Raw genomic sequence first — 17,989 nt, forward strand, 5'->3', positions numbered from 1 at the left:
GAGAGGCTATGCGAGCGAGTTGTCCATTAACTGTAGAGTTGATGTTTCAATCCCCAGCTTCTTCTGGCCACATGGCAGAGTATTCCTGAGGAAAGACACTGAACCCCAAATTGAAGTGTCCGCTAAATGACTGTCTCTGTTAGAGCTCCACTGGTGGAAGACTATGCACACATTAAACACAATTATCCATGTGATATTACATGAAAGGTCTTGCTTTTTTAATTAGAGAAGGTAATACCAGAGCATAAATAGCAAACATAAATCTTTATATGTCTGGGATTATAGGTAAAGCCAGTATGCCAGTACCATAGGGTAAAATGAACTGCCACCTGTAATTAAGCCGGAGTCAAACCATTTCATGTCTAAAACAACAGTTTAACCCTGACTGGTGGATTCTGGTGGAAACAGAACGCAGATAAATTAGTCCATCAAATTTACCTTTGTGTTATAACCTTTGAAACTTGATTTGTGTGTGCTTTATGTTGTTATCTTGTCCTGCAGGACCCTAAAACAAAAGCAGTTCAATGGAATTCAGCCATCATTCATTTTAATGTACCTGTAGCCTACTCATTTTCACTGTGGTTTTTCTGAATGTCTTATGTAAGAAGATGTAATTTAGACTCTTAACTGTCTAAAAATGTGATAGTTATGATGCATCTTATTCATTCCACCTCTCTCTCGCCTTTCATATCTTTAGCTGTCCTGTCAAAATAAAGGCTGAAAATACCCCAAAATATCTTTAAAACAAAATGCAACACAATTTTGCCATGGTTGGCTCTACTTCCCTACAAGCCCTGTGTAAGCTTACTAAGTGTAATTTAAAAATAAACATATTATATTAACGGTTGTATTACTATAATACTGTAATAAATGATTTATCATTTATGATCGAATGCCAGCATACTGGTCTGGCTCCTGAAGTACGGTGAATCGCTCGCCGATATCATTGATGGATAAATCCCAGGAATGGTAGTCGAGCGCAGATCAGAACAGAGGTTAGCAGATGGAATATGGCTCTCTCCAGAGGTTTGAGATGCTGTCAAAGGGTTTTCTCCTGGATACCTGTTCTTATTATAACCTCCGTAGTGTTGTGGTCATACTACGCCTACGTCTTTGAGCTATGTCTTTGTAAGTATGAGAAACTGAATCCGCTTGTTGTGATTTTTACCATTTAACTGGAGACATCGCAGATTGCCGCACAGCAGTGTTGACACAAATTACGTTAACGTTATAGAGACAGAGCTAGCACATTAGGCGGAAGTGGTTTAGGGTGTGTGTTCTTATTTGGTTAACTTGAAATGTAGCTCTTTTGTTTTTAAGGCAAGTAATCTTTAAATTCCTCAATGCCACTAAGAGGTTAGTGTTAACTCTGTTCCTACCCAGTCTGGCTATTGTTGTGCCTCCTAGCTGGTTAGTACTGTTAGCCTATTCCTCTTTCACATAATCAAACTAGTGTCAGTGGTAACAGTTAGCTACAATGTTGCTAGTCTCTGCTACCCGGCTTGTGTTTATGCCATATTCTTGTTTTTACAGTTACACTCACCAACGCACTGGAAAAAGGTGAGTTACCTACACATTTGTGTGCTACAACAAGCAGTGTGCGCTACACATTAAGTTCATTGTACGTTGTTTTGTAAACTACTGTGCCTATGTTTTGTGCTTTCAGTGGCCTATCTACTGGTTTTTCATGTTTGCTTTGTGATGTTCTCTTGGACCTACTGGAAGTCCATATTTACTCCTCCTGCATCACCATGCAAAAAGGTATCCTGACCTATTAAACATGGACGTCCTGTTATTGATTTGTTATACCATATATAAATGGTAGGTTGTAATATAAAACAAATTGGGTGTTGATCGTGATGCATGCTTGTTGCTCTAGTTTCAGCTGTCATACTCAGACAAGCAAAGATACGAGATGGAAGAGAGGCCAGATGCTCAAAAACAAATCCTGGTTGAAATAGCGAAGAAACTGCCCATCTTTAGTCGAGCTCAATCTGGAGGTAAATTGTACAGTCAAGTCATTTATATTTTTACTCTGTAATGATATGATTTCATATGTAGTTATTAACCTATTTTCCATATCTGAAAATCACAGGAGTAACAAGGCGGGTACATTAGCCACAGTCTGTCATCTTGCTCATAAACTGTGTTGAACAGAAGTAGGCTAGTGCCATTAACTTTGAGTGTGCACCTGAGCATCTCCATCTAGATTAATCAGCCAATGCATCTCCTTCATTAATGCTGATTGCTAAGACTAAGTACTAAGCTACAGGAAGTAAGTGAAGGGTACGCTCATCTCAAATGTCGCTATTCAACTGGCCATCCCGTTGTTTCTAGCTATCAGGTTCTGCGACCGCTGCCAGGTACTGAAGCCTGACCGCTGTCACCACTGCTCGGTTTGTGAAACGTAAGTCACTCTTTCCTCCACAATCCATTTATCTAGCGAGATTGCCCTTGGTAAGGAGATATTTGTTGGCCTTGGGCTGTTGTAATAATTAGGAGGTGTTGCTTTGTTGGCACACTATCTCTCAGAGAGAAAATTCTTATGATCAATCAGAGCAGAAATTTACCGAAAGGAATCAGACTGCTGTCAGAAGACATGTAGAGAAGGTTGTATTAATAGTTGGAGTTTTATAATGGTTATAAGGTGTTTACAGCTTTAACATAGCTGCCATACCGTTAAAATGATATGCAGAAACTAAATATGTTTTTCTTTTAAAGATGTGTCTTGAAGATGGACCATCACTGTCCCTGGTGAGTAATCATTTTGCCTCCATTTCTCTCTTTGGAGGAATTTATGCATACATTTTGCTTTGACACCGGCTTTTCTTTCTTTTTTTAGGGTAAACAACTGTGTGGGCTTTTCCAACTACAAGTTTTTCCTACTTTTCCTCTCCTACTCCATGCTGTACTGTGTATTCATTGCAGCAACAGTCTTTCAGTACTTCCTCAAATTCTGGGAGGTAAGTGTCATTAGTTTAAATGATCACTCATGCTCAACATCATCAATGGCGTCATATGAATATGACGTTTTAGTTGCACAATATAGTCAGCACTATTGCAATTCCACAGCAACAGAACTAAACCCAGTGTCATAAGTCCTGCTGCCCACCATTTTCTCAAGTTTCTCGTTCTCCTGTTTCTCTCTCTCCCAGGGGGACTTGCCAAATGGGCCTGCAAAGTTCCATGTCCTCTTCCTTATGTTTGTGGCGCTCATGTTCTTCGTCAGTCTCATGTTCCTCTTTGGCTACCACTGTTGGTTGGTGGCCAAGAACCGATCCACTTTAGGTGATGATTTACATATTTAACGGAGAACCTCTTAGACTCATATATAGCTCATGAAGCTGCTTTCTTATTATGTGGAGAATTGAAAACATATTCTGATTGTTTTTCATTTTCTAGAGGCCTTTTCAGCTCCAGTTTTTGTCAGTGGCCCAGACAGAAATGGCTTTAATGTTGGCATACTCAGAAACCTGCAGCAGGTATTTGGAGAGGATCGGAGGCTGTGGTTCATCCCTGTTTTCACAAGGTGAGTGTGTTGTCAAGAGACAGAGAGTAAGGATGCAAAATAAGCTTATTCTCCTCCTCTTGTTCATTTTTCAGTGGTGCTGAAATTAAAATACTGAACCAGAGAACATCATACGACAGAAATGTAATAGTAATTGAAATAGTCAATAATATAATAAATATAGATAGTTGACTGCAGGATACAGAGTTGTTTTACATGTAGCAGCGTTGAAGCTAATGAACAGAATGGAGAATGAGGGATTGGATCAGTGGTTGGTTCCTTAACTAGCTTCCATCTTCTTTTGTGCACTGTACACGTCAGCCAAGGGAACGGCCACTACTTCCCCTTGAAGAATCGGAGTTCTGAATCCCACAACCCTTTATTAGCTAATGAGGACATGTGGGAGGAGTCAGATGATGGCTCTGAGGAGGGAAGCTTAGGTGAGTCACTTTAATTTCATTATATGCATATTTATACACTAATGGTCATAAGTTTGGGGTCACTTTTCAATCACAATTTCCATTGCACTCCATTATAGACAGGCAGCAGTTTTTATATTATATTATGTGCTTACATAATTGCAAAAGGGTTCTCCAATGTTTTCTCAGTTAGTAAACAGATTGTGCCTTTGGAACATTGGATGAATGGTTGCTGATAATGGGCAATGTAGATATTGAATTAAAGGTCAGCCCCCCACTAAGATCAGCTGGTATTCTGTCTATACTGGAGTGAAATGGAAATTTGTAAGTGACTCCATACTTTTTACCAGTAGTGTAGTTCCACATGTTCCTAGAATACTTTTCAATATCTTAAAACTGGAATCAGTAACTTTCTGCGTTGTGTGTAAGACTGCATTTGCAACAATGTCCCTTGTTACACATGTCTCAGTTGCAGTGTGTCTAACCTTTTGTAAATAAGATTATTTTTTTGTGTTTCACAAAATAACACCTTATCCCAGAAATATGGATGTCTAACTCTTAATAAACTACCATGGATTTAATTGGTACAACCAGAAAGAAATAAATTGGAATATGTGCTCTGAATTTTTTTTTATTGTTTGCCTCTCAGTGTTTCTATAGATACTGTGGTTGTATTTGCAAGCTAAAGCCTCCCCCCAGTACCGCAATGTTAACATGATGTGAAAGCCTTTTTAAAAAGAATTTATTTTAAGGTACAAATGTTAACGAGTCTCTTGAGTTGCCTAATGTCCCACCATAAGCACCAAAATCTTAATGGCATAATCAGTCCTGCTAATTAGATTATTAAGCTACAGTACATAATGCATTTCCAAACCAAAATAGTTGGACTTGTGTTAGTGTTACTATTATCACCTCTAATCTTGAAGCACTAATTTAAAGTATGAATATAATTTTAGTTTTCCCTGCTGTCTGCAACATTTAGAAAGTACTACTGACAAATTGTAAAGCATCAATGATGCCTTAGTTGTTAGCAAAATATGTTTCTAATCTTCAGTAGCATATTAAGAGAATTTTACCATTTACACACACTTTGTCACTTTGCAGGATAAAGTTTCAGAGATGTGATCTTCACAGTAAAACAAACAAATAAATTAATGCGTTTGTGTTCAAATTCAGTAATCTGGAGACACCAATTTCTCACTGCACAACTGTTTGCTGTGTTTAGAGTCCAGCCATACTATTCTGCTACCACCTAGTGGTCATATGCAACCTAATAACTACTGTCTGAGCTCGATCAATTACAACAAATAATGCATAGTGAAAGTTCTTTTTTTCTTTCTTTCATTACAGTTGAGGACCAAGACCCGTCTGTTACCATTGAGATGGAAGAATAGTAACCAAATGTAAGGACAATTTACACTGGTGGATGTGGATTAATATTGCACACACTGTGTACCACAAGGCAAATGCTTTCCAAATAATGTGGATGTTCAGACACTCTGAAAGAAAATTCTGAATGGGGCCAAACGTGTGGATATAAACCTGCATTAGAATGACGTTGGATTGTCATTGCCACTTCTACCCGTGTGTTTTACATAATGATCAATAGAGGAACTCAACGGACAACTAGTAACATCACCTTTACTCATGGACAACAGTATCAGCTTGATTTAGAAAAAGTTGTCAAATGTTACCTTGCATACAAAAAGACTGTGATACTAAACTGTTATTTACTATATATATATATATATACACATACACATACACACACACACACACACACACACACTCTACCGGTCAAAAGTTTGGGGTCACTTACAAATTTCCATGCCACTCCATTATAGACAGAATACCAGCTGATCTGAGTGGGGGTGGCTGATCTTTAATGCAATATCTACATTGCCCATTATCAGCAACCATTGATCCAATGTTCCAGAGGCACATTCTGTTTACTAATCTGATATCATTTTAAAAAACTGAGAAAACACTGGAGAATCCTTTTGCAATTATGTAAGCACATAATGTAATTTGAAAACTGCTGACCGGGTTAAAAAAACAATGTAACTGACCTCAGCTGGTATTCTGTCTATAATGGAGTGCAATGGCATCAGGGGGGTTGTAAATTAGTTGTTGGGCCGCGACTTCATAGTGTTGAACCTTTCAGAGCTCAGTCTGCGCAGGGTGGTATCTTAATTTACACCCATAATGCTCCAGAGGTCGGTTGTAGTGATTCACTTGTCTGGCCTCTACCAGTTTGGGTCTTTACTTTTTTGATTGAACATAAGCATATTATAATACCCGGCTTAACCTCCACCTTATTAATATATTTATTCTTGTGTTTTGGGAGTGGATTTCTCCTAAGAATGTATCCAACCCCCTGCTTGTGAATAGACTCCAATGTTAGCCACAATGTTGATATCAAATGCAGTGAACAGCTGGATTGTAAAGTCTGAGATGAGCATTAAAAAAAGATTACAATCTTGTTTTCCACCATATCAGCCATCCCTAGCAGCATGATACCTCTTCTGTGTGGATGCAAAGTAAAAGGAAAATGAAGTGACATTAGCTTTCATCAAAGGCACACAGTCTGTCATAGGAGAGGACAGAGGTTCTTCTAGATGTGTTTTCACTTTTAATCTTTTAAACATGCAGATAACTGTAAATATATATATATATATATATATATAATGACTGATCCTCATCCACAGGTTGGTAGAGGTCAGCGATCTTCTGCAATATGCTGTTCTACATTTTTTTTCTACCTGTGTTTATGTATTTGGACATTTTTAATACCAATGAAACAGATTGTCCTTATTGTGTTTTATTTCTGGAATTGTGTATTTAGCCAATGTACTTAGTTATGAAAACTGTTTCCGTAATTGAGAACACCAATTTAGTTAGTACAAAGTTAGGCCTTTATCAAACCTTGATGCTGTTTGATCTTGACACTTTAACTTACTTCATCAGATCTGTATTTCTACCATCTTGGGAAAGCCAAATCGAATGCTGCTCATGTCTAACAAATGCATAACATACATAAGTAATTTATTAGTTCAAACTGTCGTCTTTTTTTATCCAAGGTATGATTCAGTGTTTGGAAGCATGTATAAAACGTCAGGGGAAAATGTTGAGTGTTTCGTGTAATCTGGTGTCTGTCTATTGTTATAATCTTCATCTTTTTTCTGTGTATTGAGTTTAGTGATTCATAACTGCTGCAGTGAGTGTCTGTATATTTTGTGAAACTTAAAATAAACTATCAGCAATGTGCGTTTATCAAATAGTAGGATTATTATAACATTAGAAGATGCGCAATATACCCAGTTTGATACAGAGTTCAATATTGCTTCATCACATACAGTATGGTCCCTTTTGAATTGTCTTCGGAGTATGTTATGTGACGTTTCCCTTTTTTTTTTAAACACATCTGAACCACCAAAAGTACTGATACTGTTTGCTGTTGTGTCTTTTAACAAATATAAATTATTTATTTTCCATCAGTCTTAACATGCAAAATAAAGTGATCCAAGTGGAACTCTTTATATGGTTCAGTTCGGTTTTCTTTCTTTAGCACGAGTATGCACAGCAACAACAAAAACATAATAAATATAATTGATCAGATTAATCATTTTGTATCAGTCTAGGAACTTTGGAGATCATGTAGCAGGATTTGGCACAACATGGAGAACATGAGACACATTTAAATTAACAACACATGAATACTCAAAACAATTTGCAGGTCATGTTCCTCCGGTTGTCCTCAGTTTAGTCAGTGCCAAAGTACCTCTGTCCAAAATGTGTCGGAGCTACAGGATGGACCTCCGTGGTCAAGATGGTGATATCGGGGAACTCCTGGATTATAGATTTGGCTCCTAGGAGAAAAGTAAAAAGCTATTACACTTTTACAAGTGTTTACAGGTATCCTAAAATATCCATCACTTCACTGCTGCTAATAGACTTATTTCCTATGAGGTTGCCATGCCATGTATTTGTCCCCAGAGGATGAATCTTGACTTGGGTGATCCCATTGATTTTTCATTTACTGCTGCACTGCATTGCTAATCGTTTTCAACTTGCCCAACACGGAAGTTCTTGACAGGTTACCTAAAAAAAACTATTAACCAAATTCCTGTAAGCCTCAGTAGAACTATGATAAGCCTAACTACTGTTTAGGTTGACAGAGTACAATTAAAACAAAGGTACTTTAAGATGTTGGGAGTCAAGTTCAATACATTTCGAAAAATGTTGGAAACACACACCATGAATAGCCAAGCCAATAGCCAAAAGATTAGTTGGCCCACAGCTGGCAGTATGGCACACACACACACACACACACACACACACACACACACACACACACACACACACACACACACACACACACACACACACACACACACACACACACACACACACACACACACACACACACACACACACACACACACACACACACACACACACACACACACACACGGTTGATGATTTTAAGACTTTTGGCAGATGCAGAAGTACAAAAGGGCTAAGACTGTTCCAAAACCATTTTCAAAAACATGTTTGCTTTTAGTGTTATGGACTAAACATAAATTCATTTAAGTATAAATGAAATTACTCATAATGGACAATATCCTAATTCCTAGCATGTTCACACACTGACATTCTCCTCTCAACGTGTTGCCCTTAGTGTTAACATGACCTTCAAATTCCAATATTTCACGTGTTAAAGTGGAATTTTTGGCTCAATGATGGCACTAAAAGAAAGGTCAAGGGGTTAAAAAACCAAACAAATTCTTCTCTGTAAAACCATGAATATCCACATTAAATGTCATGGCAATCTGGCTAGTAGTTGATGAAGTGAAAACAACTGTTATAAGACCAATTTACCCCATACGTTGCATTATTATGTTTAAATCTTTCCATTTACATTTTTCCATTTATATTTTAAAATATTTTCCAAGACAAACATTTCTGGTCCAATTTAAAAAAATACTCTGCTTCTTAGGTTGCTCCATTAATGTAAAACCATTGTTGGTGGACTGATGATCAGCGGTGTCAATGACCAGCATTGTGGTTGCCAGTGTATTGTATAAAGACAACGATACATCAGCAACCAGAGTGGACAGGAGATTGGAGAATAAAGTGTGTGATGAGCTGTAGTTGCAGTGAACTGGCTGTGGTGGTCTACCGTGAGGCGTGGAGAACAGGCTGAGGAGGATAATATGTCTGGGCTGGACTCCGTGCTCTATCAGCACCCTCACCGCCTCAATCACAGTGTTCCCGGTACCTGCAGACACAGACCATCTCACATTCAAATGTCACTTTATTTACAGAAAATAAATTAGTTAATTTAAAACTTAGTAGAGCCCGACCGATATATCAGCAGCCGATATTAGGCATTTCCCGATCTGTTGGTATCAGCATTTATAATGTCCGATTTAAAAAAAAAAAAAAAAAAATGTTCACATATATATTTATATAAAATATTCATTCATCAAAATCATTTATGACAAATAAAAGATTCATGACACCATCATTTATGACAAATAAATGATTCTGATAAATGAATATGTAAAAAATAAAAACGGACTGTTACCCATGTTATGAGCGTTGGCATTGCATAGTTTGTCCACCAGAGGACGCTCTACAACGTCTCTGTTGGCAACACTGATTTTTTTTGTTAATGTGTTTTTGTTCAAAGGACTTTAAGTTTGTATTTTATATATTTTATTTATCAGAACTTTAACATATTTTGATGTTCCTCTCTTGTGACAATAAAACAAATGATTATCATATTATTTTGGTGAGAACTTCAATAACTACAAATAACTAATGTTAGGGGAATCTGTTTGTTTTGTAACACCTTTCTGGATTTTTTGTTTTTAAACATATATCGGCCGATGTATCGGCATATCGGATTTTTAAATAACAAAATATTTCTATCACTTTTAAAAATCCTTTATTCGTCAGGTTCTAAAACTTAGTTAGTAATACAACATTATTTTTTATTTATTTAAAAGGGCTATAATTTGACCATTTGCATAAGGTTAACATCTGAAAAAGGTACTGAGCGGTGTGCTGATCGTTGGCATGTATCAGTGCAACCATATGTTCCATCACTGTGACATAATACAAAAATACATTAAAACTGGCTTGGTCCTTATCATATTTTTCTTTCAAAAACAGAGCAGAAAAATGCTGCTTTGTGACATTGGGAAACCAGGGCTATTAAGATACTATTTTTGTTGGCCCTCATTATGCTATTCAGCTGCTTGGTGGCTATCTCCCAGGCAGTGTATAATTTCCCCCATGAGAGCTATAATTATCAGAACAGTGCAAATGGGCCGGTATGATGTGGAAATGCAGACTTGGTGCTGAAGGTCAACTCAAGGGAGTTTTCTCAAAATTAATAATAATAAAACCCTTTTTTTTGCACAAAAATTGACATCTCTTGACATTTGCATGCTACTGAGGGCGTTAAACCGGAGCCATCAGGAAGATAAACTGTGTTCAGCCCTGTGTTACTTACTAAGGATGGGGTACATGAGCAGCACTTTTCTTCTGTACACATCTGGAGGGAACTTGGCATAGTAGACCTTGGCTTTCTGTGTCTCCTCATCACTCTGGATGAGGATCTTGCCAATGCGGATGGAGCGGCAGCAGTCCCGCAGACCCTGCTCCATGGCCTCACCTGTGGGGGAACACACAGAACACGTTGTGTTGCGTTGTATAATTACATTAACATCCACAAACCACACCAGACTGTAATATTAAAAAGGTACAGTAGCCTGGATGTGCCAATCTGAAGAATAAATGTGGTAAAATTGCTGCTTTTCTGGGATGCTGTTGTGTCACTGAAAAATAGGACAGCGCTGTGTGCTGACACATTGATAATCCTCAAGTCATGAGGACATGTGTCAAGATGCCATCGTTGGCTAGACAGGAAATGTGTTTTGACTCGCGTCCTACACTGCTGATGTGTGTTGCCTTTAAGAAGTAGTTTTTGAGCTACACTATGTGTCCAACAGGCATACATTTTACATTTTATGTCCGAACATTACTGTCATTAAAGGATAATATAGGATTTGCAAAAACTGCTTTGGCTTTTGCATTTCAGAGCAATAAGACTCATTAAATTTGACGAAGAAAGAAAGCGAGAGCCACTGACTGCGATGCCTTCAGAGAACATGTTCGGCAAAGTACAGAGTAACATGGTTCTATTGTATTATTTAGTATTAAAATGATCAGTCGATTTCTTTGAGAAAAAAGTACAGGCTGCTGATAAAAAATGACCCAGAGCACACAATAGCCTGACTTGATGAACATGTGCTGAATAGACTGTCCAGCATGAGGGTACAGCCGGCACAAATCACATATGCATGGAAGACGTGATGAATGCCCTTACAAAGGAGGTATGGTCCGTCCACGTTTTGATAGTTTGTTTTTTTGTTTGAACCACAAAACAAAATAACTAGAAAACCAGGGTCATTGCAACCTATAAATTACATATTTTTCTATAATAGCATCTTAGTTGCATGTAAAAACTCGAACCAAATACAATTTCCCAACCCACGTAGTTGTTTGGACAGCCCAAGGACACGCTAAATGTTACCTCGCTCACGTTATACTGTGTGAAAAGAAATGTATTGAAGAGGACAATTAGGTATTAGTAATAGTAGTTTGTTAATAATACAATCAAAAACGACATTTGTGAAGGTTCTCAGTCATCCATGTAACGTTAGTTATCCAACGAAGGTTAAAATCAAGGGCAGTTCAAAACGATTACAAAACTAGACCAGTAGGTGTCGCACCATGCCTGCTGCGTGCGAGCTACTGTCATATGGAGATAATATAGAAACTAAGTTTTACGTTCTGTAATTTTGGAAAGCTAAACACTTTCCATTATTTTCATTATAACGGTGCTTTCAGAAATCACGTTTCTTAGCCTTGCTGCTTAAGGCATGTGCCTACTCACCAAAATGAGCTCTTTCTCCTCCTAGTGTTTGATTGGCTGATTTACATGTGTGCTATTATACTGCGTGAACAGTTTTAGGAGTTGACTTTAAAAACATATAGGACTACAGTCCATTACGGTGGAAACCACATTAAATATTAATTTAATTATATAATATAGCGCTAACAGTACCAACTTTGCACACACAATAAGTTCTTAGGTTAACCTATATTACCAACTGTATTGTACCACACAATGCGCTCATTAAACATGACTGGTGATGCGTACGTAGATAGGCACAATATTTAATCACTGTAATAAACTACTGTTGCTAACATATTTCTTTGGATCCAGGTTCAAATAAGCCTATTTATTGATTGATTGTTGTTCTTCTAACGTTACTCTGGTATGGCGTTAGTGCTGCCTATTATGACCGTTCTAAAAGCTTGGCTTTTATTTATATAGGCTATATTTACTATTACTTCCGGGTCACTTGGCCCACCTAGCTTTCTTTTGATGTAGATCTTCAAACGGAGAAATGAAAATAGGATTTTCAAAAAAACAAAATTGGACCATTATTTGAATTTGGTTTAGCTGTTTTTTGGACTCAGATACCAAAACGGGAGAAAGGCTGTTTTTTTACCGTTTCTTTGTTTTTGGTTTAAATCAACAAACGAAAAAAAGGTGGTTTTCCAGTTTTTGTGGCGCAAGCGAAAAAACAAACTATCAAAACGTACACAGACCGAGGTACTCTAATTTTGTAGTTGTGCTATGGTGGATTTAACTTACCACTCCTCATTATGCTGACTCCACAGTTGCCTCTTTCAAACTTGACACCTTCATACTTGTACCCTGAGGGACAAAATAAAGTAGGAACATTCACAAATGTAGCTGCTCTGAACAAGTCTACTATACATGCTGGAGGTAAAACACTGGATGCAAGCACTGCACTTATTTTTGCATTTTTGTTATTATAATTTCTGAAGTCTTAAATGCATCTTAAATGTTAGAATTCAGATTATGTGACCAACCTTGAAACCTAAATGTTGACTTGGTTACAACAGAAAAAGACGCTCACCTGTTGGCGTGGTCACAGTGCACTCCGAGTACGGGAGCTGATTCAAACCCTCTTCAACTACTAGTCGGATCTATTGTTGGAGAAAGAAAAAGCTTACAGTTTGTAGCTTGTAAATATGCACATACAGTATGTAATGTTAAGTCACAATCTTACCAATCGATCAGCACAAAACACAAAGTCTCCTCTGCTGGTTGTCCTGAAAATGTTAACATAAACATTTGATTAGATACATCAGTACTTTTCATTAGGAATGCACCAAACCCACTTTTTCCTCTCCAGTTATGATACATAAATTTATGTATGGTATGGGCAAATACTGGGCACTGACCCTATATTAGTGTCCTCATCATCAATACCAATGTTTTATGAGATAAGCATCAGTTCTTGATACACTATTTTACACAAACCAGACATATTATTCAAAACGAGGATCAGAAGACATTTTGTTTATGACACTAGACTGTAGGATTGCAGTTATGATGCAGCTTGAATGTTGCCTTTTCCTATAAGTAAAGGCTGCTTACATATTAAGTGCAATAAGATACTATATGTGAGAACCTAACGTTTTGAAATTAGAACTATTTAGCTCATACAGTATACTATAATACTTTAATATGTACTACAACCATCAGATTTGGTGTGGTCTGTATTTCAAAATAGGAGAGTAGGGACTCACTTGTCTCTGATTATGGTCTGTAATTCACGGATCTGGTCATTCAGAGGGAGCAGTTTAAGCTGAGGACCCAGGTTATCTTGGCCAGGTTGTATGGTGGCATTAGTTGGTTCAGAGTCTGACAGCACAGCAGGCACATTACTACTACTGCTACTGCTGCTGCTGCTGTTGTTGTTTGCAAATCGTACTTGCTTCATTGGATGCTCCTGGCCACTGTTGACATTGTTCAGTTGCTGATTGTGGCATGGCATCCTGAGTGCGAGATCAAGGGGCTTCTCTTACAACTGTGTTAAAGCCGGACAGCGTTTCTTGGCCAAGTAATCCAGTTTAACCACTGTCTGACAAAGACAACGTGTCCTTCCTTTAGCTTCGAGTGCTGTTTTAAGGTGAAATTTTCCGAGTCACACAGCTAACGTTACCGCATACAGACTGCCCATTAGGACCACATTCACAAACCTTTAGATACTCAATCGCGTTGTGTTAAAAACAAAGTAGTAGTTGATATTTCTTCAAAAAGATAGTGTTAAGTAAATCTTTTCGTGTGCTAACGCACACTGACAGCGTTGGCGAAGACCGGATATGACGTATCCGGCGTGTTGACCGCCTTCCTCATTTGGCAACATGGCGCCGGTGATGGTAACGTTGAAATCCGGCTTTCACTTTCAAAGACGAAAATTAGCGCTTCTCCTTCGACAAACGAGCTCATATCACATTTGGAATAAAACTCGCCCTGAAAACGGGACTGAACATAAACGCCAAAGTAACGTTACATATCTGGTGAGTGAGGAGTCTGCTGGCTGAGGAGGACACAGTTTTGGTGTGACAGTCACTACGCAAGGGCAGAGACCAAAAGTGTTTAACTTTGAGGGAAGTTAGATTATATGATTTGTTCAGTTTGTTTGCAAGATGTCATGCAAATATAACGTTAGTCAAATTTTCTGCTAACTTAACGTTGAACGACAGCTGGCTAACTAGCGCTACCTAACTAGCTAGCTAGCTAATATATTAGTTAATATATTAACTAGTTGCGTTATCCATGTGAACATTAGCGGTTTTTGTTTATAGTACAATTCACAGTCTGCTTGAAACTGTCACTATTAACCAAGCTAATGGTTTAGCATGGCAGTGGCCTGTCACGACTGACAAGAGTCAGTAAATGTTAGATAAGACTGTATGTTTGTGCCGCCCGGGGGGGGGCGGCTAACGTTAACTAATGTTACTGTCATCAACGTTGTTTGACGACTTTACTCTTCCGTAAGTCAGCTGCCACTTTTATTGGTAACGTTACATCTTACTAAAACTAATGCAGTCTGAACAGCCCTATCATAAAGTCCTACCTTCATCAAGGTTTACATTATAATGTTCCGTTTTTGTTACTAGCTATTTGCTACCAAGTATTGGTTAATCTTTCTAATATACTTCATAAACTGATTGTAACTAAATGAGATCAATAGCATTTCTGATGTAAGGTGACAATAAAATCACACATTTAAAATTCATGTATAAAATACTGTTTGTATGACATTGGCATAAGTATTTGTACACTGTCTCAAATTATGCTTTTCTCAAATGAGTTGTGTGTACAGTATTTGTTTACATAACGTGCTAGGTCATTATAGATAAGAGGATGTGTTGCTCTGCTAGTGTCCTCAAAGAGATAAAAGTACCTAATATTGGCCTACCCCATTCATATTACCAATAAAAATATACATTTTTATACATTATACATGTAGTTCCAACACAAGGTTAGTGTAAACTTAGTATGCCGATCTTATGCCGCCCATTAAATATACTGTATATTAATGTTTGTTTGTATTGTATTTAAATGTGTTTTTAATTTATTTTACCTTTTTTTTATTTTGTTGTTCATCGTTGTGTTTCACTGTTTGAGTAGTAAAACATCCATAAAATTGAATCAGCAGAAATTAGAAACATTAGTTAAATAAAACTCATGTTTTTCATACGTTTAAGCCGAGTTCCCCTCCACACCTACGAACAGCAACATGGACTACAAACAGGGTCGAAAACAACCGTCGGATTTTGGAGGCAGTAAAAGTAAGTATGTTTAAGAAATAATCATGAATCATATATGTTATGGAAATCAAAAGTAGTATAATGAAAAACATGATGTTTCCACAGCATTTACAGATAACAGACAAAAGAACATGTTGGCACGGACATGCAGGAGGAAAGCTGAATGCAGATCCAAAAAATCTGGTGAGTTAAGTATCTTCTTTTAGTATTTGATCATTGAATCTTCATTGTGCTGCTATATTTAAGGACCAATTTTGCATATGCATACTAAACAAAGAGCACTTGTGAACTGAAAATAATGCAGTGAACTTGGGCTGCAGCTAATCAATATTTTCAATATTGATTCATTTTAGGGCTGACAATCGATTAAAATATTTAACCTAGATTAATAACAATCGTCCATAGGTAACGTGCAATTAATTGCAAATTAATCATACATTTTTATCTGTTCTAAATGTGCTTTAAAATAGATTTTTTTATTATATTAAAAGTGTTTAATGCTCTTATCAAAATAGGAGCGCAAAAATATGCTTGCTTTATGCAAATGTTGATTATTATTGCAACAATCCCAAACAAACAAAAGCTGTCTAGAATATTTTTCAGATTAACTGTAACGCTACTGTATACTCAAAACATGCTGAAAGCATAAAATGGCTAACTCAAGCCCATCAAGCAGCAACCGATTCTTTCAGCCATGTGGGGTGGCTTTTTGTGCCAATGGCGTCGTATATGATTTCTATGGCTATTATATTTATACACTGTATGTATTAAGATATTTAATAAAAAATGACAAGTTTGGTATACACCATAATTTCTCCCTTTATACCCATTAAATCTCGATACAAAAGTATTCCTCAATCACATGACAACTGATAACAGTCTAATTCCTGGTTTCAATTTTGGAATCTTAAAATTAGGTTGTGGAGCATAAACATAAAAAAAAATCCACGTGTAATTGATTAATGGACTGTTTTTTAAGCACTAGGGTGGGAATCTCTGTCCACATGATCAGTGACATTGTCATCCCAGATATACATGGATTTGACCAAAAGTTTATTATTATTGTTTATTTAACTCTTAAAAATATAATCTTGTATTGTATATATAGTCTTTACTTGAGTCTTTTATTTTGGTCTACAGTATGAAAGAGTTAAAATCTGAAAGCTGGGTCCAACTTTAACTATTTGTATAAATAACAAAAAAAACTATAATCAAGTTAATCTAACAGGCTTAACTTGATTAACTTAAATTAAACCCAGGTAATGTTATTATACACTACCTGGTCTTTCCTCCCCATGTAGTAAAGGGACTTTACTAGTGCATTCAACTGTTAATGTTAATCCTCCCTTTGCAGTGTTATGCACTGCTTCATTGTATATGATTAAACGCAGGTGTTGGGCACAATTTCACTGTAATTTGCTTGGAGGCTCTGCCATACAGCAGCGCTGTAACATGGTGCCACCATATTGAGTGGATTAGAGGAATTACTGCATATTCTTTGGCCCATGCAGAGTCCCTGTGGCAGGTGTGTGGTGGAGTGTGTGTAAACAGCCATGTTGGCACCAGTGGGCTCTCAAACTCAGCTGGGATGACAGCCCAGGTATCTCCAGGGACTTGTATTGTCAGACTGGACCCCCAGGTCCACCTGGAGACTCTGCTGTTGTTGCTGCTCCTAGGTCTCTCAAGAGACTGCCATTGACATTTGATGTTCCGTGTGTCTGCCCAAACAGCCATCTTGAGATTATTATGATTGTCACACTGAAATCAAAATGCAAGTTAGTTGCCAATATTGGCAAACATAAGGTAGGTCTGAAAGTTGACATTGTAGTATTGTAATTAAAATACTATTTTGTTTTGTATCTTACAGGACGTACATGTTTAACCGACTAAGGGTATTATGATCTAAGAAGAGGCATTTTGTTTGTTTTTTCTGCACAGATGAACGAGGTGAATTCATCCCAGATCCTGTCTGCAATGCTGTCTTATGTGTGGCCAAAGAATAGACCAGACCTGCGGGCCCGTGTTGCCATCTCTCTCGGCCTGCTCGCTGGAGCCAAGGTAAGTTTATAGACAATGTCATTTTTATAAAAGAGTGGTTACCGTAATTCCTCAAATAAAAGCTGGGCCCTTTATTTACCTGAACTGCAGAAGGTACCAGGCTTTTATTTGAACCAGGCTTTCATTAAAAGCAGGCCTTTATTTCTAATTCCATCTGTTTGATAAGTATAATTGTACCCAAAGCAATTTTTGTAAGAAATAATCAAACACCACCATTGTGTCAGTTTGAGCCCTGTAAATGTACCGGGTATTTATTTCAAATACAGGTACT

The 17,989-nt window shown here is 37.4% G+C and overlaps 3 protein-coding genes across 3 annotated transcripts in view; 2 read left to right on the forward strand and 1 right to left on the reverse strand.

The window, feature by feature from the left end:
- The first annotated feature begins 946 nt into the window (after positions 1-946).
- zdhhc15b (zDHHC palmitoyltransferase 15b) lies at positions 947-7,464 on the forward strand. The gene is made up of 11 exons (XM_032527466.1): positions 947-1,128; positions 1,534-1,560; positions 1,667-1,761; positions 1,880-2,000; positions 2,338-2,407; positions 2,722-2,754; positions 2,843-2,963; positions 3,156-3,288; positions 3,403-3,529; positions 3,830-3,948; positions 5,278-7,464. Exons 1-11 carry the CDS (start codon positions 1,011-1,013, stop codon positions 5,319-5,321), a joined length of 1,008 nt encoding a protein of 335 aa, XP_032383357.1. The 5' UTR covers positions 947-1,010; the 3' UTR covers positions 5,322-7,464.
- Positions 7,388-13,956, reverse strand: uprt (uracil phosphoribosyltransferase (FUR1) homolog (S. cerevisiae)). Its single transcript, XM_032527467.1, has 7 exons — positions 13,630-13,956; positions 13,107-13,149; positions 12,954-13,023; positions 12,665-12,727; positions 10,451-10,612; positions 9,110-9,208; positions 7,388-7,796 (listed from the first exon to the last, which is right to left on the reverse strand). The coding sequence occupies exons 1-7, from the start codon at positions 13,875-13,877 to the stop codon at positions 7,690-7,692; spliced, it is 792 nt and encodes a 263-aa protein (XP_032383358.1). The 5' UTR covers positions 13,878-13,956; the 3' UTR covers positions 7,388-7,689.
- A 253-nt stretch (positions 13,957-14,209) lies between these two features.
- abcb7 (ATP-binding cassette, sub-family B (MDR/TAP), member 7) overlaps positions 14,210-17,989 on the forward strand; it is a 27,584-nt gene continuing 23,804 nt past the window's right edge. Inside the window, exons 1-4 of the mRNA XM_032527465.1 lie at positions 14,210-14,403; positions 15,598-15,681; positions 15,766-15,843; positions 17,599-17,718. Coding sequence (XP_032383356.1) covers positions 14,248-14,403; positions 15,598-15,681; positions 15,766-15,843; positions 17,599-17,718 — 438 coding nt within the window. The 5' untranslated portion in view covers positions 14,210-14,247. The remainder of the gene's footprint in view (positions 14,404-15,597; positions 15,682-15,765; positions 15,844-17,598; positions 17,719-17,989) is intronic.

Source organism: Etheostoma spectabile, chromosome 10, assembly GCF_008692095.1.
Source record: "Etheostoma spectabile isolate EspeVRDwgs_2016 chromosome 10, UIUC_Espe_1.0, whole genome shotgun sequence".
In the NCBI taxonomy this organism is placed as follows: Eukaryota; Metazoa; Chordata; class Actinopteri; order Perciformes; family Percidae; genus Etheostoma; species Etheostoma spectabile.

Coding starts and splice junctions, on each gene's coding strand:
- uprt (XM_032527467.1), bottom strand. CDS start 13,877: ATGCCATGCCACAATCAGCAACTGAACAATGTCAACAGTGGCCAGGAG. Junction 12,728..12,953: donor CACTGTGACCACGCCAACAG/GTGAGCGTCTTT, acceptor TTTGTCCCTCAG/GGTACAAGTATGAAGGTGTC. Junction 7,797..9,109: donor CCTGTTCTCCACGCCTCACG/GTAGACCACCAC, acceptor CTTTTCTCCTAG/GAGCCAAATCTATAATCCAG.
- zdhhc15b (XM_032527466.1), top strand. CDS start 1,011: ATGGCTCTCTCCAGAGGTTTGAGATGCTGTCAAAGGGTTTTCTCCTGG. Junction 1,762..1,879: donor CTGCATCACCATGCAAAAAG/GTATCCTGACCT, acceptor TTGTTGCTCTAG/TTTCAGCTGTCATACTCAGA. Junction 2,755..2,842: donor ATGGACCATCACTGTCCCTG/GTGAGTAATCAT, acceptor TTCTTTTTTTAG/GGTAAACAACTGTGTGGGCT.